Source organism: Callithrix jacchus, chromosome 10 (assembly GCF_049354715.1).
Source record: "Callithrix jacchus isolate 240 chromosome 10, calJac240_pri, whole genome shotgun sequence".
Lineage (NCBI taxonomy): Eukaryota > Metazoa > Chordata > Mammalia > Primates > Cebidae > Callithrix > Callithrix jacchus.
In genome coordinates this window covers 63551054-63575000 of record NC_133511.1, presented here as the reverse complement: position 1 = coordinate 63575000, position 23947 = coordinate 63551054, and the positions used below count along the sequence as shown (strand labels likewise).

The 23947-nt window shown below is 39.1% G+C and overlaps 1 protein-coding gene across 3 annotated transcripts in view; it reads right to left on the bottom strand.

The window, feature by feature from the left end:
* Positions 1 to 23947, bottom strand: part of PAK1 (p21 (RAC1) activated kinase 1) — a 97346-nt gene that overhangs the window by 48813 nt on the left and 24586 nt on the right. For all 3 annotated transcript variants that reach the window (XM_078340154.1, XM_078340155.1, XM_078340156.1), the window contains 3 exons: positions 17572 to 17672; positions 16870 to 17017; positions 5704 to 5741 (listed from right to left, as the gene is read on the bottom strand). In XM_078340154.1, coding sequence (XP_078196280.1) covers positions 5704 to 5741; positions 16870 to 17017; positions 17572 to 17672 — 287 coding nt within the window. The remainder of the gene's footprint in view (positions 1 to 5703; positions 5742 to 16869; positions 17018 to 17571; positions 17673 to 23947) is intronic.

Here is a 23947-nt window from a genome sequence, read left to right as displayed (position 1 = left end):
AATAAAAATATTTTTAAGTGAGTATTCTTAATCATCATTAACCTCAGAGGTAATTATTATAACTGTTTGGTGATTAGCTTTTCAGAAGTGATCTGTGAGTGGTAAACCTTGATCTTCACATGTCCAAACATATCTTTATATTGACCTTATAGTTAAATGCTAGTTTGATTAGGTATAGAATTTTTGGTTCTAAATAATTTGCTTCATCCCTCTGAAGTTATTGCTGTTTTTCCCATTATTGCTAATGAGACATCTGATACTAATGTTCCGTGGACATGAACTATATTCTCTTTGGAAGATTTTAAGATTTTTCTCTTTATTCTTTATCTCTTTTCAGTTATCTGACTTGGTCATTAATAGGCCCTTCATCTGAAGACTCATGCCTTTCTTTAGCTGGGAAATTTTTCTTCTATTATTTCTCTGATTATTTTGTTACTCTACTGCCTCTGTTCTCTAATTATGTATGAATCCCCCTGACCAACTCTCTATTATCATTTATTTCTTAAATTTTCTATCTTTGATGTTTTATATCATTAATTCCCACTTCACTTATATTCATTTGTTCTTTAATACTTATAAATTTATTTCTTTCTCTCTTTTTTTTTTTTAAACACAAAGTCTCGCTTTGTCACCAAGGCCAGAAGGCAGTGGCATGATCTCAGTTCACTGTAACCTCCACATTCCAGGTTCAAGTGATTCTCCTGCCTCAGCCTCCCAAGTAGCTAGGATTACAGGCATGTACTACCACACCCAGCTAATTTTTGTATGTTTTAGTAGAGACTGGGTTTCACCATGTTGGCCAGGGTGGTCTCATACTCCTGACCTCAGGTGATCCACCTGCCTCAGTCTCCCAAAGTGCTAGGATTATAGGCGTGAGCCACCACACCTGGATATAAATTTATTTCTTATGTTTCTAATACTAAGAACCTTTCCTCTGATTGCTCTAATAAGCAGGGTGTTTTTGTATATGCAACATCTATAGAACCTCTCTGAACATATTAGATTTTTTTTAAATCACCATGTTGGCCAGGCTGGTCTTGAATTCCTAACCTCAGGTGATTCACCTGCCTTGGCCTCTCAAAGTGCTGGGATTATAGGTATGAGCCACCACACCTGGACATGAATTTATTTTGTATGCTTTTAATACTAAGAACACTCTTTCCTCCTCTGATTGCTCTAATAGCAGGGTGTTTTTATAGATGCAACATCTATAGAACCTCTCTGAACATATTAGATTTTTTTTAAAAAAGTTATTTCCTGAATTAGCTATTTCCTCTTGGGTTTATTTTCTTTCTTTATCTTGGTCCTTCTCTTTAATGTTGCATTTCTCTCAAATGTCTGGAGATCCTTGGCTATTCATTCATATTTATAAGTGAAAAAAGGATTGGTGTATGTAATTAGCATTAGTTTTTCTGAAACTTATGTAAGTCTGTTTCTCTACTGTTCTCTGAATGGGAGGTCTGATGCAATCTGTTTGTGAGTTATAGAGAGATGGTTACTGACAAGTGTTACTTTAGGGTATGTAGGCATGGAAAAATAGAGATTCCTCTCCTCCCAGGTATTAAAAGTATGAGAAATTTACTCTTAGGATGGAAAACTAATGTATTTTCCTTCATTGCAGAGCTACTTCTCCTGTTTCCTCTTCTTTATATCTGTGGTAGAATTTTGCAGTTAATTCACGTTCCCCTCTGTTTCTCTCTCAGGCCCCTATACCCACAGCAAGAGCTTTCCTCAAGTTGACAGTTAACTTTCTTCAAAAAATTAGCTGGTTTTGGCTTAGAATCAAATGCACCTGCTGCCTTTTGCTCACTGTAAGGACGAGGCTGCCCCGATTGTTTCAAAGGTAGAATTTAATTAATTTACCCTTGAAGATTACCCATGACTCTTTCCTGCTTCTTGTATATATTCTTTCAGTCCATTTTCTCTGGAACTACTTTCATTTTCCTAGGCATCTTCTCTCACACATACTTTAAGCTGTGGTGGCTTCTTCTGCTCTGATCAATCTGACCTTATCTGCTTTCTGTCTTCCATGAATTCCTCACAATGGTTGATTTACATCATGCTTTGTTTTAGAGCATTGCTTTTAATTTGGTTTTTAAGAATCTTTTCTGAAATTAAGCAATTTGAGATAACAAGAGAGGTGGGCACATGATGATTCAGTTCACTGTCTTGATCCAATTTCCAGAGAACTCTTTCTAAGGTGTTAGTTTAGATATCACGTATCCAACTACATCAATCTTCTATTTAAAATTCTCCCTCAGCTCTAGCATAGTCCAAACTCTCTGGCCTAAGATACTGAATCCTTAACCCAACTTTTGTACATGCCGTCCATCAGACAAGAAAGCACTGCCTTTTTCTCTCCCTGGTTTCATTACCTGATGCTTACCTAACACTAGATTATAAATCCTTGTTTATGTGTTGTGAGTCATCACAAAAATTATGAAATCAAGAGCAAAGATTTTACTAGTCCTTGACTTCAAAGAACCTATCATGTAGTAGCTATTCATTTTATAAATGAGAATCAGCCATGAAAATGCCATGGAACTTTAGAGTCAGATCTCAGATCAATGAACTACAGAAAATAGAATCTGGAGCTAAAAGGGACTTTAAGATTATGTTTGTTAAATGAACAAAGCTTTAAGGCCCAAAAACTCAGCAAACTTCCTTCTACTTCAGAGCAGAATAAGTAATTCCATCAAATATGACCCTATTGCACATTATTCATACTTCTCTTGCAGCCCTTATCTGCCTAGTCTGTCATTAATTTTTTTTCTCAAGGATTAAGATAGTGCATGTTCATTTTTATATCACCTATACTTTGGCATAAAGAAGATTCTAAGTCAATATTTAGGGTATGACGAATACATGAATGCTCAGGAGAGCAGAATTTTGTGTTGGTTTCTACTACTAAATCATTCAAAGGTAGGGAGTGAGTCACTTAATCTTTCTGAGTCTTAATTTCTTAGGCAGCAATTATATTTGGTTATTTCGCAAGGAGAATCATCTGTGTGAAACCAATATGGAAAATGATGACATGCTACCACAATACAAAACATATCCTCCATGTAAAATTAGTAAGGCCATATAGAGCACTGAGCTAGTACTAGACAAATGTTCTGAATTAGGGGAGAAAAATGTCCTTGACAGGCTTAGTGGTTTTAACTGCAGATACTAAACCAGTACAAGTTTTTACCAAGCAGGTGTTATCCTCCCTGCCATATGGCATGAACCCCAGGGCTCTTACTCCTCAATAACAAACAACATAGCTGCAGCTTTACTGCAGTCTCCTTTCTAAGACCTCAATGACATCTTCTTTCTTTGTTCCTTGCCAGAGTGAAAAGAATCCTGAACTGGGATTCAGAAGACCCCAGTTATAATGTGGTTTAATTATAAGTCTTCAGGAAAGTCTGTTTTTCTGCCTATGAAATGGAGATGACAATACTTTATACACAGTTAACTGATGCTAATCATGATAACATACGTAAAGTTCTTAACACAGTGCATTGTAGGCACTCAATATTAATAGCTATCACACTTCCTACAAAAGCATAAAGACATTTGAGACACAAAGCACAATTCAGCTTAAAGCCTCTTCTTTAATAATTTACTATTGAAAGATCTTATATTTGCAAATTCTTCCCCATCTTTTAACCACATCTCTCATTCGATGAAAGGCAGCACGAATCAGGGGAAAGCAGTATAGGCTGGGAATGAGAGATGCCTATTGCCATTTACTCTTTTCCATTTCAGTTTTATCATCTACAAGGATAATAACTTGCCTCAGAAAGCTCCTGTGAGAATCCAGAGAGTCAATAAGAAAGGATCCAATAGTCTGCAAGGCATTGAAAGTGTGAATATTGTTTTTTATAATCAATAAGTGTAAAAATGAATCAGAGTAAACCAGTCTCCTCTGCTGGAAGCATGGTTCAAAGTATTTTGATGATGACTCGGTATTGTGTTAGAGCTTAACTACTCCCCTGCTTAAGTTCTTTAAGCTTCTCATCACCTTTAAGATAAAGTCGAACTCCTACATGATATGTCCTGCTTACCACTCCTCCTCATCACCCACCTCTACTTCCTTCACAATTCACATTCGAGTCATAACAAACTACATCGCAGTTCCTTGTATAAGTATACTTCTCAAACTTCCTTGCCCACACGCATGCTATTCTCTTTCTGTGTGGAATACCTGCATTTTCCCTTAATTATTGCTCTAAATAACTAACTCATTCAGCTCAGACTTTACCATCAGGAAGCTTTCTCTGACACATCCAACCTTTCATTCAGTAAATGTTTACCAAATGCTAAGACTTGCAAGATGCCCAGGATATAACAATTAACAAGTCAGAGACAGCCCTTGGCTTTATGAAGGTTAGCATCCTGCAATATAATTGTCTGTCTGTATGTTCAAGCACAAACAGAAATCATGAAGAATTGGCTGCCTGAGGTCAACCTCAAGGCTAAGAGGTTCTTAGGTATTGGGACATGTCTGACCATCTCTGTAATGTCACTTATTCACACCAGACTTGGCACAGTATAAACTAGGGCTTTTGCAAATGTTAAGTAATTCAACATGGAATAACCACTTATGTACAAGAGACACCAACAGATGTAAAAAATAAATAGCAACTAGGCGTGGTAGCTTATACCTGTAATCCTAACACATTGGGAGGTCAAGGCAGGAGGATCACTTGAAGCCAGGAGTTTGAGAACACCCTGGGCAACATAATGAGAACTTCGTCTCTACCAAAATTAGCTGAGTTTTAAAAATTAGCTGAGTATGGTGGCTCATGCCTGTAGTCCCAGCTACTCAGAGGGCTGAGGCAGGAACATCATTTGAGCCCAGGAGTTTGAGTTTACACTGAGCTATGATTATACCATTGCACTCCCGCCTGGGCAACAAAGCAAAACCCCATCTCTTTTTTTTTTTTAAAAAAAAAAAAAGGGGGGGACAGTATTCTCTTATATGCATCATATTTTACTATTTATAGGACCCTCATTTTATCCTCGTAATTGCCCTGGAAAATAGAATTTGTAGATTGAGAGAGACAGAAGAACCTTTGAGATCATCTAGTTTACTTCCCAGCAAATTCTTCATGATTTCTATAACATCCCTTTGAGTGTCAAAGCATTCATTACAACTTCAGAAGACAGAATGAATGACCTTAAATGAATAAAATCTGCTCCCTTCAACAATTAGTACTAATGTTGGTTTTGCAGATTCCATAGACCAAAGAGAGGAAATTTTCTTCTAAATGTAGGTATCTGAAGACATGTCCGGGTAAGGGCAGAGTGTATCATACTCATTTTATTGATGAAGAAATTGAAACTCAAAGAGGCAAACTGAGTTTCCCAAGGTTCAAACCTACAAATTAAAAAACCGAGCCTAAATGTTGTATCTTCTGGTTCCAAGGTTAGAATTTCTAGAACGTTTTACAACTATTATGAATCCATAAAAATAAAAAATAAAAATATAATCACAAAGAAAGAATTTCTAGGACATTAAAGCTGGAAGGGATACCCCCTACTTATTATATCTTATTTCTTTATTGGATAGACAGGAATTCTGAGGCCAAGGGTAGGGGAGTGACTAATTGACTAATATGAGTGCCTCCTAGCTCAGGCTCTGCCTCTACCACACTGCCTTGATCCTTACCTCCACATGTACCTTTATTACTACATCAAAATAAAGTAAATACTTACCAAAGCATTAGAAGAATTATAATCCTCAGCTGACTTATCTGTACAGGAAGAAAGACAAGGGACTTAGTCAATAAACAATTATAGTTAATTCTTTCTTGAGACTGAAAGAAGTCTATCTGGTCAAGCGCTTGTCAGATTCAGAGAATAATAATAGTGTGACTGGTACTACAGGCTAGATATCATGTTGAACACATTACATATATCACATTCTTTAATCCTCATTATGGCTCTGAGTACTATTATTATGTCTACTCTTACTGATTTGGAAACTGAAGTTCAGAGATGTTAAGTACAGTTGTGTGTGGCTTCGCAATGGGGTACGTTCTGTGAAATGTCATCAGGTAATTTTGTCATCATGTGAACATCATAGAGTGTACTTATACAAACCTAGATGGTATTGGCTGCTACATACCTAGGCTATATTGTACAGCCTATTGCTTTCTAGACTACAAACCTGTACGGCATGTTATTGCAGGCAACTATAACACAACAGTAAGTATTTGTGTTTCTAAACATAAAAAAGGTACAATAAAAAATATGGTTTAAAAGGTAAATAAAAGGATACACCTATATAAGCACTTACCATAAACAGAGCCTACAGGACTGTAAGTCGCTCTGGGTCAGTCAGTGAGTGATGCGTAACCGTGAAGGCCTAAGTAGGACATTACCAGTGTATACTTAGGCTATGCTACATTTATTTTAAACTTAAGCAATCGCTAGGTGATAAGAATTTTTCAACTCCCTTATAATATTATGAGACCACCATTGTATATGTGGTCTGTTGTGGGAAATGACTGCTATTTGTCCAGGGTACACACAGGTTAAAGAGAGGAATTAGACTTGAATTCTGGTCTCCTTCTAAATACTATGCTAGAACTGGATCCACATCATCAGCTATATCACTGTCAGGCTTAAATGGCCAAGAAAATATGCATTCTAAAAGAAAAGGAAAGAATCCATAGCACCATTCTGAGCCATCCATGTCAAATCATGGCCAGTCTCCAGCTTCAGCTTTCTTAAAGGATTCTTCTATATGCATATCTACTGCTCACAGGGACAAAGGGACTAAGGTTGAGGAAAAGAGAGTTATTAATCCTGTCAAGTCTAATTAAAGGTAGGGTCTTGTTTTCTAAGAATTGAATCAAGATCCCTCAATGAAGCAATTACCATACTTCATTGATTCTTGGATATACATTTTTTCACATTAATGTCTCTTAAACAGAGGTGTGTCCTACAATCAAAAGTATGTTATGGTTTAATTGGCAGCTTTATTTTCCTTGATTGGTATACAAATAATGGTGTATCTTACAATGAGTGGCATCTTAGACTTCATAAAATATGAAAGAGAGACCAAATGGAGATCTTAGCAAGAAAGTAAGTTTTAAAACCAGATAATGTCTTCAGTTTTGTTCTTTAATTCCTATGAGTCCAAGAAAAACTGACTTTGCCAGTTCACCACTAACGGAATTAAGCAGGAGAAATATTCTACCAAATCCAATATATTCCTCACCAAGCCTAGAGAATGTCCGAGATCCCAATTCCATCATATAAAAAAGTGCTAAATACAGCTTCTTTGACCCTACAGCAAATCATGAACCCACAAAGAAGGAAATAAGGCAAGCTCTGACAACATGTTCTTATAACAAATCCAGAATAGCTAGCAGTATTCTGGAAAAATAAATTCAGGATATACTTTAAACATAATTCATTTGTTTTTTCTTGTCCAAAAGACTATCAACTTTGGGAGAGTACAACACTATGCCTTCACTGTACTACCCCAACCTTATGTACTGCTGGTATTTTTGAAGACTGGGTATTTTGATAACAAGCATACTTTTTATGTCATATAAAAAATAAGTAAACATTCCCTTTAAAGGTGATGAACAAGTTCTATATATCAAAATCAAACTCTAAGGCACAGAATGACGGAACAGAAAGTACTTCCAACGCTTTGATTTTACAGATGAGTAAAATGAGGTTCAGAAAGAGAAAGAGATTGGTTCAAGGTCACATAAGTCAGTGGCAAAATAGGGCTAAGACCCAGCTGAGTTGTCAATCTAGTCTACTTTTTCCCTATTACGTTAGCTACTAACTGGTATAAAAAAATTAAGTGTTGAAAAAATAGGAAAACAACCAAAAAATTAGCATGGAGGGTTGTGCTTGGGTTATAGACAGCAAAGGAGTTAAAAGCCCAAGTTTAAAATCCATTTCCATCATGTATCAACTGAGTCACTTGGGGTATGTCATTTAATTACTCTGAGCCTAATTAATTTCTTTGAGTAAATAAAATGAGGATAATAGCCCTTGCCCTGCCAATCCCCCAAAGCCATCATAAGAATCACATGAGGGAGCCAGGCTCAGTGGCTCACACCAGTAATCCCAGCACTTTGGGAAGCTGAGGCAGGCAGATCACTAGAGGTCAGGAGTTCGAGACCAGCCTGGCCAACATGGTGACCCGTCTCTACTAAAAATACAAAAATTACCCAGGTGTGGTGGTACATGCTTACAGTTCCAGTTATTCAGGAGGTCAAGGCAGGAGAATCACCTGAGCGTAGGAGGCACAGGCTGTAGTGAGTAGAGACTGCACTACAGCTCTCCAACCTGGGTGACAGAGCAAGACTCCATCTCAAAAACAAAAAAGTATCACATGAGGTAATTCACATGTGAGCATACACAAATTAAGGTAGTATTATCATAATGAATAGTATGAGAGGATGGCAAACAGGGAAAGGAGAGATATGATACCTAAAAACACTTGTGGTAAATACACAATTTTGCCTAGAGTTGTCCCTAGTCTCCAACTTACAAAAAATTAAAATTCTTGCAAACATATATATACATGTGTACAAATCTGTACATACAAAAGTAGATATATGCACATGTATCTATACATATATACTCGATATTATTCATACATGCATGCACAAATGAACATACACATAATTACCTGAATGTATATATTTATACATATGTTCATTCATGAATACCTGAGTGGACTTTATCTTTGTTCGTGAATACTTAAGGGGGCTTTAATTACAAATATATGCAAATCCTCCATATACATAAATACCTACATGCCACTTGCACATATCTACATATATAAATGCAAGAAAGATCTTTCCAAAGACTTAGCCACTGATGCTTTCAAAGACAGCCTCTAATCTGATGTTTCCATGACAAGTTCCTTAAACATAAACTCTAATTTCCTGACTAGAAAACTTTCCCACCAGTAACCCTCCACCCCAATTCCTCCTTGATATTACTCAGTCCCTCAAGGGATGAAGTGAGACAGACTCAGTGGACCAGAGGAGAGAAAGGAAATACTCCTGGGCACATGCATGGCCCTCTCCCGGGTACCACCATGGCAGCAGGAGTGAAGCTGCAACCTGTCATCTCCACCATCTGTGCCCTTGAAACAAGCCAGATACCAGCTGGGGAAAGCATCCTTCAAAATTCATTAGTTCATCCTGGTTCTTACCTTCCCAACAATACTGCCCTTTGAAGGAGGCAATATAAGTAAAAAGCACTGGACTAGAAATTAAAAGACTAGCCCACCATTAATTTAGCATATTAGAAAGGCCTTCTTTGGCTTTCGCACCTGCAGAACAAGGGATAGCTCATCTGCTGTGGAAGGAAAGCCTCCAAATAACATTACTAGGGGCACATAGTACATTCAAAAGGTGCTGGTATAGAAATTAGGAGACCTGGGTTCTAATCCCAATTCTACTATTAAAAACACTCTGGGGACAGGATCCAAGATGGCGGTTTAGGAGCAGCTCAGGATTGCAGCTCCCAGTGAAAGCACAGAGGGTGAGTGTACGCCGCATTTCCAGATGGATATTTATTGCCTACACACCAGGAGATCCCCAGGTGGAGGAGCCCATGGATCGCCAGCACTGCTATTTTGGCCGGCATGGCAATATTGCCGGTGCCCCAGTGTGGCGGTTCTCTGTACAAAATACACTGGTCTGGTTACCCTTTTAAGCTGGTGATTGGAGCTCCGGGAAGGCAGAGTCACCCGCTCATCTGATTAAACAGGGGACAGAAACAGGGAGCCAGACCAGGAGATTCCCGGGCAATGCCGTTGTTTCAGCTGGTGCAGTGGGACGTAACACAGGAAATCACACAGATCCTGGCGCCTTTTCAACAGGTGACTGGAACACCTGGGAGAGAGTCCACCGTTCAACTTAAAAAAAAAAAGGCTCTGAGGCAGAAAGCCAGGTGATCAGGCTTGGTGGGTCCCACCCCCACCCCCAGAAAAAAAAACAGCAATTGAAAACATCCTGGGTTGAGAGTTTCATGGCAAGCACAGCTGAACCCGGGACGGTCCAGTTCTGTGGGAGAGGGGCATCTGCAATTACCGAGGCACTCCACCCCTACAGAGGTAGTCCGCCATTGCTGAGGCAGCCTGCCATTGCTGAGGCAACCCGCCACTACAGAAAGAGTCCGCCATTACATAGGTGGGCGACCATTGCTGAGGCAGTTCTAACCACACCCATATAAACGGGACTGCAGGTAAGTTCACGCAAAATAGTAGGGTGGAGCCCACAGCAGCTCAGCAAAGCCTCTGCAGGCAGACAGTGACTACGCTGCCTCCTTGCTGGGCAGGGCATCCCTGAAGAAAAAGGCAGCACAACGGAAACTCATAAATAAAGCCCTAATTCCCCGGGACAGAGCACCCGGGGGAAAAAAAAAGAGGGGGCTTATGAGTTCTGCTGCAGCAGACTTAAACATAGCTGCCCAGCAGCTCTGAACAACAGAGCCCATAGATCAGCACTTGAGCTCCTACAAAAAACAGTCTGTCTCCTTAAGCAGCTCCCTGACTCCCATATATCCAAAGAAACACCTCACAAAGGACTGATCAGACTGACATTTGGTGGGCATCATTCTGGGACAAAGACAGCACAAGAAGAAACTGGTAGCAACCCTTACTGTTCTGCAGCTGCTGCAGGTGATCCCCAGGCAAACAGAGCCTGGAGTGGACCTCAGCAGTCCTATAGCAGTGGGGCCAGACTGTTAGAAGGAAAAATAAGAAGAAGAAATAACTTCATGATCAACTGGACGTCCACTCAGAGACCCAATCTGAAAATCAGCAACTACAAAGATGACAGGTGGATAAATCCACAAAGATGGGAAGAATCCAGTGCAAAAAGGACGAAAACACCCAAAACCAGAACACCTCTCCTCCTACAAGGGATCACAACTCCTCACCAGCAAGGGAACAAAGCTGGATGGAGACTGAATGTGATGAAATGACAGAATCAGACTTCAGAAGGTGGGTAAAGAGAAACTTCTGTGAGTTAAAAGAACATGTTCTAACCCAATGCAAAGAAACTAAGAACCTTGAAAAAAGATTTGACAAAATGCTAATGAGAATGGACAACTTAGAGAGGAATATAAGTGAACTGATGGAGCTGAAAAACACAATACAAGAACTTCGCAAGGCATGCACAAGTTTCAACAGCTGAATTGACCAAGCAGAAGAAAGGATATCAGAGGTCGAGGACCAACCCAATGAAATAAAACGAGAAGGCAAGATTAGAGGAAAAAGCACAAAAAAGAATGAACAAAGTCTCCAAGAAATATGAGACTATGTGAAAAGACCTAATCTACGTTTGATAGGTGTCCCTGAATGTGATGAAGACAATGAATCCAAGCTGGAAAATACTCTTCAGGATATTATCCAGGAAAACTTCCCCAAACAAGCAAGGCGGGCCAATATTCAAGTCCAGAAAATACAGAGAACACCACAAAGATATTCCTCAAGAAGAGCAACACCAAGGCACATAATCCTCAGATTCACCAGGGTTGAAATGAAGGAGAAAATACTAAGGGCAGCCAGAGAGAAAGGTCAGGTTACCTAGAAAGGGAAGCCCATCAGACTAACAGCAGATCTCTCAGCAGAAACCCTACAAACCAGAAGAGAGTGGGGGCCAATATTCAACATCCTTAAAGAAAAGAACTTTCAATGCAGAATTTCATATCCAGCCAAACTAAGCTTCATAAGTGAAGGAAAAATAAAATCCTTCGTGAACAAGCAAGTACTCAAAGATTTTGTCACCACCAGGCCTGCTTTACAAGAGCTGCTGAAAGAGGCACCACACATAGAAAGGAACAACCAGAACCAGCCACTCCAAAAACATACCAAATGGTAAAGAGCATCAACAAAATGAAGAATCTGCATCAACTAATGGGCAAAACGGCCAGCTAGCATCAAAATGGCGGTATCAAGTTCACACATAACAATACAAACCTAAATGTAAATGTACTAAATGCCCCAATCAAAAGACACAGTCTGGCAAATTGGATAAAAAGCCAAAACCCATCACTGTGCTGTATCTAGGAAACCCATCTCACATGCAAGGATACACAAAGACTCAAAATAAAGGGATGGAGGAAGATTTACCAAGCAAATGGAGAGCAAAAAAAAAAAAAGCAGGAATTGCAATTCTCATCTCTGATAAAATAGACTTTAAAGCAACAAAGATCAAAAGAGACAAAGAAGGACATTACATAATGGTAAAAGGATCAGTGCAACAAGAAGAGATAACAATCCTAAATATATACAGACCCAATACAGGAGCACCAGATACATAAGGCAAGTTCTTAATGACTTACAAAGAGACTTAGCCTCTCAAACAATAATAGTGGGAGACTTTAACACCCCATTGTCAATATTATACAGATCAACCAGACAGAGAATTAACAAGGATATCCAGGACTTGAACTCAGACTTGGAACAAGCAAACCTAATAGACATTTACAGAACTCTCCATCCAGAATCCACAGAATATACATTCTTCTCAGCACCACATCACACCTACTCTAAAATTGACCACATAATTGAAAGTAAATCACTCCTCAGCAAATGCAAAAGAACAGAAATCGTAACAGTCTCTCAGACCACAGTGCAATCAAGTTAGAACTCAGAATTCAGAAACTAACTCAGAACTGCACAGCTTCATGGAAACTGAACAACTGGCTCTTGAATGTTGACTGGATAAACAATGAAATGAAGGCAGAAATAAAAATGTTCTTTGAAACCAACAAGAACGAAGACACAACATACCAGAATCTCTGGGATACATTTAAAGCAGTCTCTAGAGGAAAATATATAGCAATAAGTGCCCATATGAGAAGCCAGAAGAGATCCAAAATTGACTCCCTATCATCAAAATTGAAAGAGCTAGAGGAGCAAGATCAAAAAAACTCAAAACCTAGCAGAAGACAAGAAATAACTAAGATCAGAGCAGGACTGAAGGAGATAGAGACACGAAACACCCTTCAAAAAAATCAATAAATCCAGGAGCTGGTTTTTCTAAAAGATAAACAAAATAGACAGACCACTAGCCAGATTTATAAAAAAGAAAAGAGAAAATAACCAAATAGATGCAATAAAAAATGATAAAGGGGATATCACCACAGATTCCACAGAAATTCAAACCATCATCAGAGATTATTACAAACAATTCTACGCACATAAACTAGTAAACCAGGAAGAAATGGATAAATTCCTGGACACTTGCCTCCTCTCAAGCCTAAACCAGGAAGAAGCTGAAACCCTGAAGAGACCAATAACAAGATCTGAAGTTGACACAGCAATTAAGAGCCTACCACACAAAAAACGCCCAGGTCCAGAGAGGTTTACAGCCGAATTCTACCAGACACACAAAGAGGAGCTGGTACCATTCCTTCTGAAACTATTCCAAATAATCCAAAAAGAGGGAATCCTTCCCAAATCATTTTATGAGACCAACATCATCCTAATACGAACACCCAGCGGAGACTCAACAAGAAAAGAAAACTTCAGGCCAATATCCATGATGAACATAGACACAAAAATCTTCAGTAAGATACTGGCAAGCCAATTGCAACAGCACATCAAAAAGCTTTTCCACCATGATCAAGCAGGATTCATCCTGGGGATGCAAGGCTGGTTCAACATACGCAAGTCTATAAATGTGATTCACCACATAAACAGAACCAAAAACCAAAACCACATGATTATCTCAATTGATGCAGAGAAGGCCTTTTACAAAACTCAACAGCCCTTTATGCTAAAAACCCTCAATAAACTAGGTATTGATGAAACATATCTCAAAATAATAAAAGCTATTTACGACAAAACAACAGCAAATATCATACTAAATGGGCAAAAACTGGAAGCATTCCCTTTGAAATCTGGCACTAGACAAGATGCCCTATCTCACCGCTCCTATTCAATATAGTATTGGAAGTTCTAGCCAGAGCAATCAAGCAAGAAAAAGAAATAAAGGGCATTCAAATAGGAAAGGAGGAACCTAAATTGTCTCTATTTGCAGACGACATGATTGTACATCTAGAAGACCCCATCATCTCAGCCCAAAGACTCCTGAAACTGATAAGCAACTTCAGCAAAGTCTCAGGATACAAAATCAATGTGCAAAAATCACAAGCATTCCTATACACCAATAACAGACTTAAAGAGAGCCAAATCAAGAATGAATTGCCATTCACAATTGCTACAAAGAGAATAAAGTACCTAGGAATACAACTAACAAGGAATGTAAAGGACTTCTTCAAGGAGAACTACAAACCCTGCTCAACGAAATAAGAGAGGGCACAAACGAAGAAACATTCCATGTTTATGGTTAGAAAGAATCAGTATCATGAAAATGGCCATACTGCCCAAAGTAATTTACAGATTCAATGCTATCGCCATCAAGCTACCAATGACCCTCTTCACAGAACTGGAAAAAAACCACCTTAAACCTTATATGGAACCAAAAGAGCTCCCACATAGCCAAGTCAATTCTAAGCAAAAAGTACACAGCAGGAAGCATCACACTACCAGACTTCAAACTATACTACAAGGCGACAGTAATCAAAACAGCATGGTACTGGTACCAAAACAGAGATATAGACCAATGGAACAGAACAGAGGCATCAGAGGCAACACAACATATCTACAACCATCTGATCTTTGACAAACCTGACGAAAACAAGCAATGGGGAAAGGATTCCCTGTTTAATAAATGGTGTTGGGAAAACTGGCTAGCTATGTGCAGAGAGCAGACCCTGGACCCCTTCCTGACACCTTACACTAAAATTAACTCCAGATGGATTAAAGACTTAAACATAAGACCTAACACCATAAAAACCCTAGAAGAAAATTTAGGCAAAACCATTCAGGACATAGGAGTAGGCAAGGACTTGATGACCAAAACACCAAAAGCATTGGCAACAAAAGCCAAAATAGACAAATGGGACCTAATCAAACTCCACAGCTTTTGCACAGCAAAAGAAACAGTCATTAGAGTGAATCGGCAACCAACAGAATGGGAAAAAATTTTTGCAGTTTACACATCTGACAAAGGGCTGATATCCAGAATTTACAAAGAACTAAAACCGATTTACAAGAAAAATACAAACAAGCCCATTCAAAAGTGGGCAAAGGATATGAACAGACACTTTACAAAAGACATACATGAAGCCAACAAACATATGAAGAAACGCTCATCATCACTGGTCATTAGAGAAATGCAAATCAAAACTACATTGAGATATGTTAGAATGGCGATTACTAAAAATATCTGGAGACAACAGATGCTGCAGAGGATGTGGAGAAATAGGAATACTTTTACACTGCTGGCTGGAATGTAAATTAGTTCAACCATTTTGGAAGACAATGTGGCGATTCCTCAAGAACCTAGAAATAGAAATTCCATTTGACCCAGTGATCCCATTACTGGGTATATATCCAGAGGATTATAAATTGTTCTACTATAAGGACATAAGCACACGAACGTTCATTGCAGCACTGTTTTCAATAGCAAAGACCTGGAATCAACCCAAATGCCCATCAATGACAGACTGGACAGGGAAAATGTGGCACATATACACCATGGAATATTATGCAGCCATGAAAAATGATGAGTCCGTGTCCTTTGTAGGGACATGGATGAACCTGGAAACCATCATTCTCAGCAAACTCACACAAGAACAGAAAATGAAATACTGTATGTTCTCACTCTTAGGTGAGTGTTGAACAATGAGAACACATGAACACAGGGAGAGGAGCACTACACACTGGGGTCTGTTTGGAGGAATAGGGGAGGGACAGCAGTGGGTGGAGAGTTGGGGAGAGATAGCATGGGGAGAAATGCCAGATATAGGTGAAGGGGAGGAAGGCAGCAAATCACACTTCCATGTGTGTACCTATGCAACTATCTTGCCTGTTCTTCACATGTACCCCAAAACCTAAAATGCAATAAAAAATAAATAAATAAAAATTTTAAAAAAAACACTCTGGAAAATATAGTCCCTTCTACTGAAGGCACATCTAAAGAATATTTATTATTATTGACCTTTTTTTTCATTTGACTGATAAAAATTAGTTCTCTGAGGAAGCCATACATTAATGTTATTAATTAACTAATAATAATAATGATGATAATGATAATTACATTTCTATGGTACTGTTTTGCAACTTATAAAAAACTTTCACATCAATCAGCTCACTTATTTCTCACTATACCTTTTTTTTTTTTTGAGACAAGGTCTCAGTCTGGAGTGCAAGTGACATGATCCCTGCTCACTGCAACCTTCACCTCCCAGGCTCAAGCGATTCCTTCACCTCAGTTTCCCAAGTAGCTGGGACCACAGGCATTCACCACCAAACCCGGCTAATTTTTGTATTTTTCGTAGAGACAAGGTTTTGCCATGTTGCCCAGGGTAGTCTCGAACTCCTGACCTCAAGCTATATTCTTGCCTTGGCCTCGCAAAGTATTGGGATTACAGGTATGAGCCACTGCACCCAGCCATTTCCACTACGGCCTCTTGAGATAGGAATTATTATTCCCATTTTGAGGTGCAAAAAACTGAAGTGACTGTTAGAACCTAGTAAGTGTCAGAATCTAGACTTTCTAGCACAAAGCCCGTGTTCTCTGTATATAATACCATGTTATTTAAAAAAAAAAAACATGTGTACTGTCAGAGCGAAGACTCAAGTTTGATGCAAAGTCCATCATCTTGGCTGTCAAATTCCAAAATTCCCCATTAATTAAAGTGCCATTTCTACTCTTTCCACTACTTTCTTCTCTCACCCCAAACCAATAGGCATGGGAGCTTTCCCACCCAGATTAAAACCATCTCTTGCTGAGACTGCCCTGAACACAGTTCTCATACCTGTAAAGCTCATGTATTTCTGGCTGTTGGATGTCTTCTTTGAGTTGTAAAACTCCAACACATCCAGAACAGCCTGCGGGTTTTTCTTCTGCTCCGACTTGGTGATATTTGATGTCTGAAGCAAGCGGGCCCACTGCTCTGGCATTCCCTATAAGAAAGACATGCAAGGCTGACAGGAAGGCACAGTCACAGGGGACCCTGAAAGAACATCAGAGCTAACTCTGACACTTGCTAGCAGTGAAAGATGCATTTGTTAGTAATTTCTTTCTCTCTATACCCTCATAGTTTACACAAGCCTCTTTTACAATACCTTTCTCATTTTATTAGTCATTTCTTAAGATGTCTGCTTCTTCACCAGGATATACCTCCAGGATGGTAGGATAGGATGTTGTTCATGCATGATCAGTGCCCCACACAGAGCCTGCTACCAAGCCTGCCATTTAATAGAAGTTTATTTTAGGAATGGAGATGGAAAGGCTTCTCTGGATACAATTTTGGAGATGAGAGTGTCCCTCTCATGAACGTAAGAAAATTATAATCAGGGTCTCAGGCAAAGAGAGACCTGAACATCAGGAAGATGCATCAGGAAGATGAGAAAAGGTTGAATCTAACAGTACACAGAAAGATGAGAAAGGGTTGAATCTAACAGTGCACAGCCAGAACTCTAAAAGACTAAAGACCTTTCTGTGACCCAGGACTTACCGTAAACTCCCCCGTGACAGCATCAAAACCGACATGAATTGTGTGTTCAAAATCTGAAGGAAGAGAAATCTCTGGCCGCTCTTTCTCTTTCTTTTTATTTGCTGCAAGAGAAACAGGGAAAGGGAAATAAAAAACAGAAACATCATTGTTTTCAGGCTTATTTTAGCTCTTTATTGAGCTGTAGTCTCCTTTAGAGGGCAAAGTCTATCTATTAATATTTCACATATATAGAAGAGCCCAATTACGGACCCATATTGGAGCAGATACTCAATGCATGTTTAAAGACTTAATTTCTTGTTGAATTAAAGTAAGGGAGATGGCCAGGTATGGTGGCTCATGCCTGTAATTTCGGCACTTTGGGAGGCCAAGACGGGCAGATCGCTTGAGTCCAGGAGTTTAAGCCCAGCCTAGGCAATGTGGTAAATCCTATCCCTACACAAAATACAAAAATTAGCTAGGCATGGTGGTGCATGCCTGTAGGGCCAGCTACTTGGGAAACTGAGGCAAGAGGATCATTTGAGCCCAGGATGCAGAGGTTGCAGTGAGCCAAGATCATATCATTGCACTCCAGCATGGGTGACAAAGTGAGACCCTGTATCAAAATAAATAAATAAACTAAAATAAAGTAGTGAGAGGCAAAAAGAACATCTTTCAGAGTTAACAGTCCTGGTTTTACTAGTAACTAGCCAGGTGATATAGGGTAAGTCATCTTTTTTAGGAAGTCCTCCTTGATCTCTAGGTTGGGTGGTTCTTTACCCTCTCTGTTCCCACAGTACCCAATATATGTAATAGTCACTGCCTATTATAAGTGTTTATCTTCCACAACAGACTGAATTCTAAGTGCAGGGTCCATGTCAAATTAATCATAGCTTCCCAGGGGATAGCACACACCTGGCACAAAGTAGGTGCTCAGATCGTAAGCAAAGAAAGGAACAAATGACCAGACATTTACCTCAACTGGGCAAGGAGTTTAAGGAATCTGCCTAAGACACACAAATTCTGTCCAGGGCAGCAGGAATAAACGTTCATTTCAGCAGGTCTGGGTTGACTTTCACAACACTTGTTACCCAGCCCCCGTGAACCTTATTTTAAAACCCGGATGTCTAGGAGCTCAACACACTAACCAAAAGAAATCCTGAAGTTCTAAAACCGCCACAGACGTAACATAACCCTGATAAAAGGTAGCAAAATGAGAAGGAAAAAAACAAAAAAAGGTCTAGAGTTCAAGCCTGTTTAACATCTACCTCACCACAGTGCATACACACACACACACACACACACACACACACACATACATACACAGATATATATATGCAGGATCTCTGCTTTCTCATCTAAATAATGGGGAGGAGAAGCTAGATGATCTTAAGAGTCCCTCCAGCTTCTACATTCTGTGAGTCTATGAAAACAAGAAGCTATGCCTTCTCAAAACTCTGCAGTTAAGATTCCTTCCTGAAAAGGCATCCTACAGTTTTAAATAGGTATTTTATACATATAATCTAATACAATCACCACAATCCTGAGGCAATTTTTACTCGCAGATTAGAAAATTTGGGGACAGACTTGCCTATGGTCATTAAGTAATTAAAATCCAAAAAGTCTGCCAACCAAGCCATGGTCCTTTACATTCTATTTTATCTCCTCTAAAAAATTTCAAGTTGAATCAGGAAAACATACTTCAGTGTAATAAGAAGAAATGACATTAAGAACTTCAGATGTATACATACCATGACATCAATATAGTATTTTTCTTCATTCTTACAATCTATGAGATAGGGATTACTATTGCCATTCTTACAATGTTATGAGATAAATACTACTACTGTCATTTTACAGATGAGGAAACTGAATAATTTACTCATACAACTACTGAGAGCTGGGATTTGAACCCAGGACTGATTCCAAAGGTTCATTCTTCAGTTTCTTAATGAGAACCATTTGCCTACATGCCAAGTGCTAGGGTTTAAGCTATTTATGCACTTGGCAATTTCCCTCTCAGAAGCAGCTGCTTTGAGAAAAAGAAGGCTAAGGGGTATATCAGGGCCTCAAGTCAAGCAGTCATTTATGACGTAAGTCCATCTGTCTTTCTCATAGCCAGAATGCATGGAACAAGTGGCAGGGCTTTGGAACTGCTTTTAAATTCCCTCTGATATAGTCACTTAGAGAAGTACAATTATATTTGTGTTTTATTTAGATTTTTATTTTTTATACCTATGTATGTTTATATATTATTTTTATTATATATAATTAATATACTATATAATACATTACAGGCATGAACTGTCAAATGCAGAAGAAACTTTGGTAAGGAGACCCAAAAAGAAAGTTAGCTCAAAGCATGAGTAGTTCACAGAAAAGAATTCCAGGGAAATGAAATCATTTAATACATGAACACACAGGGTAATGCTGAAGTCAGCTCTGCTTCTACTGGGCACTCTTCACTCTGAAACCTTTGAATATACCTTAAATAGTCCCACTTCCAAGTTTTTGCTCATTTTTTCTTCTCCTTGTTTGGAATGCTCTCCTCTCCTTCTCTTTATCTCAGCCATCTTTTAAAGATTGGCTCGGGTCCAACTTTTTCCAGGAAGGATTTCCTGATGTTTCTTCTTCCTGTTAATTCCCAAGGCCTTGAGTCCGCCACACCACCAAGCATCTAGTCATTTCCTGTCTTATATGATTCCATGCTAATTTAAAAATCCAAAGTGAAGGTTCTTGAGGACCAAAATTATCACTTCTAATTACAATCATTATACTTCTGAATTTCAATCTAGCACAGGGTTTACTTAGTTCAAGAACACTCTAGAAAATATTAGGGAGTGGCCGGGCATGGTGGCTCACATTCGTAATCTCAACACTTTGGGAGGCTGAGGTGGACAGATCACTTGAGGACAGGAGTTCAAGACCAACCTGGTCAACACAACGAAACTCTGTCTCTGCTAAAAATACAAAACTTAGCTGGGTGTAGTGGCCCGTGCCTGTAATCCCAGCTATTCAGGAGGCTAAAGCATGAGAATAGCTTGAACCAGGAGGCAGAGGCTGAAAAGAGCTGAAATCCTGCCACTGCAATCCAGCCTGGATAACAGAATGAGACTGTGTCTCAAAAAAATAAAGTATTAGGGAGTGACTCTAGAGACCACGTAATCCCATTCCCTGAGGAAAGAGGCCCAGAGAGGTAAGTTGACTTGTCCTGATTCATAGAGTACATGATTGTAGTTCAGGTGAGCAAGTCTTTCACTCTTGATTATATCCCTTAGCCCTACTGAGATTTGACTGGAATCAACTACCTACTGAAATAACAGTTTTTAGCATAGATGATTAGATGTGGAGTACAAGAAGAGCAATGACTTGGCTGAAGTGGGAGACAAGAGAAGTAAAAAGAAAAGGGAAATAAATCTAGGTGGCAGGATTTTGTTTGGGTACTGTGTAATTTTTTGTTTGTTTGTTTGAGATAGTCTCGCTCTTGTTGCCCAGGCTGGAGTGCAATGGTACAATCTCGGCTCACTGCAACGTCCGCCTCCCATGTTCAAGCAATTCTCCCTCCTGAGTAGCTGGGATTACAGGCACCTGCCATGACACCTGGCTATTTTTTGTATTTTCAGTAAAGACAGGGTTTCACCATGTTGGTCAGGCTGGTTTTGAACGCCTGACCTCAAGTGAGGAGGAGACTCACCTCCGCCTCCCAAAGTGCTGAGATTATAGGCATGAGCGACCACGCCCAGCCTGGTACTGTGTAATATTTAGACTGAGTATGCACCAGCTGGGGATCATCAGCAGAAAACAAGATTCCAGAAGCAGGAATACAAGAGAGAAATGGAGAAGTCATTCAGTTCCAGAGCCACCTGGAACCCAATTAATCCCTTCTTGGAAGTAACAATCATCCACTACACATGTGTACAGTCCTTCATCAAGCTCTGCCACAGTCACTGTCTCACTGGCTCATGACCACAAACCCAGGAGCTAAACAGCTGAGGTCAGGGAATTAAAAGAAATTTCTGTCAGTGGAAAGAATCTCAGGGGAAGAAAGATTCAGTATTATTTTTGCCATTGACTCACTGGGTGACCCTGGGAAAGTCTCTGAGAGTTTCAAGTCTTCAATCTGCAAAATAAGACAATGGTATATACTCTGTGTACAGATGAAGATAAGAAATAAACCACCTTTCTGGCGAAGATAATACCTGAAAGAAGTCATGAAGGATGAATACGAGTTAACCAGACTGAAACGGGAAAGGGCATTTCTGAAAGAAACAGAATAAGCAGAGGCCAGGAGAAGTAAACGGTGTGATCTTTCTCCCAGCTTTCCACCTGTTCAGCAAGTCAACCAAACTTCATAAACTTTTACCAGATTCACAAAGCACATGATTGTAGGCAGGAAGGCACTATGAGCTTCAGACTAAAGGAAGACACAAAGAAGAAAATAAAGCAAACCCAGGATCCTGATGGTTCCATATCCCAAGGCTATAGTATCCCTGGGACTACTGCTGCTGTAGCAAATTTCTTATGATGACTAGAATTATGTCTGCAGGAATCTGATGAAAACTTATGTCTACACAAAAACTTGTATGTGAATGTTCATAGCAGTTTATTCATAATAGTCAAAAGGTAACCCAAATGTCCCTCAAGTGATCAATAAAATGTGGTATATCCATATACTATTATTCAGCCATAAAGAGAAATGAAGTCCTGATCCATGCTACAACACAGATGAATCTTGAAAACATGCTAAGTGAAAGAAGCCAGTCAAAAAGGGACATAAACTGTGTAATTCCATAAATATGAAATGTCCAAAATAGGCAAATCCATAGACAGAGAGTAGATTAGTGGTTGTCAGGGGAGAAGGGAGAAATGAGGAATGATTGCAATGAGTATGGAGTTTCTTTCTGAAGTGATGAAAATGTATTGGAATTAGTTGTAAGGGCTATACAATCTTATGAATATATTAGAAACCACGAAATTGTACATTTTAAAATGGTGACTTGTATGGCATGTGAATTATATCTCAATTTTTAAAAAGTGAATATAATTTAACATATTAAGAAAATAAAGGAGAAAATATATATAACCAATTCAATTAATGCAGATAACAGCGTTTGCTGAAATAATTTACTATATTAAGAAAATAAAGGAGAAAATATAATCAATTCAATTAATGCAGAAAAAAGCATTTGCTGAAATGTGGTATCAATTGTGATTAAAAACTCTTAGTAAACTAAGATTACAAGGGAGTTTACTTAATCTAATAAAAACTAATTACCAAAAACGCTGGAGCAAACATACTTAATTTTGAAATGCTGAAAGCTTTTCCTGAGATTAAAAATAAGAGAAGGTTATTCCTTCTCATCAGGTGAATATCTTCAGTACTATTAGATTCATCATAGTACCGAAGATATTAACCAGTGCAATCACCAGGTTAATATCTTCAGTACTATTCTATTCATCATAGTACTAAAGTTAACATCTTCAGTACTATTCTACTCATCTAAGTGCTGAAGACATTATCAGTGCAATTAAGCAAGAAAAAGAAGTAAAAGGAGAAGAAACAAAACTATTACAATGTACAGATAATGTGCTAATGTCTGAAAAATCTTCATGGCTGGGCACTGTGGCTCATACCAGTAATCCCACCACTTTGTGGGGTGGGGGTGCAGCAGGTGGGGGACAGGATCACCTAAGGTCAACAGTTCAAGACCAGCCTGGCCAACTTGGTGAAATCCTGTCTCTACTAAAAACACACACACACAAAAATTAGCTAGGCATGGTGGCATGCGCCTGTAATCCCAGCTACTCGGGAGGCTGAGGCAGGAAAATTGCTGAAACCTGGGAGGCGGAGGTTGAGTTAAGCCGAGATTGCACTACTGCACTCCGGCATGGGTGACACAGCAAAACTCCATCTTAAAAAAAAAGAGAGAAAAGAAAATCTTTATGTCTCTGAGTAGGTAAAGATTTCAAAAATAGAACCACAAGGCATTAGAAAGGAAATAATTAAAAAATTTAATCACACTAAAATTCTATTTCACATCATGCCAAGCATCTAAGATTACAGGGGAATTTACTGAATCTAATAAAAGGTAAGAGCACAGTAGAAGATATTTATAACATCTATAACTGACAAAAGACTTATATCTAAAAAAGAATTCCTACTATTACATTAAGAATTCTTGGCTGGGTATGGTGGCCCACACCTGTAATCCCAGCACTTTGGGAGGCCGAGGCGGGTGAATAACCTGAGGTCAGGAGTTCAAGACCAGCTGACCAACGTGGTGAAACTCCATCTCTACTAAAAAATACAAAAATTAGTCGGGGGTGGTGTCGGGCACTTGTAATCCCAGCTACTCGGGAGGCTGAGGCAGGGAGAATTGCTTGAACCCAGGAGGCGGAG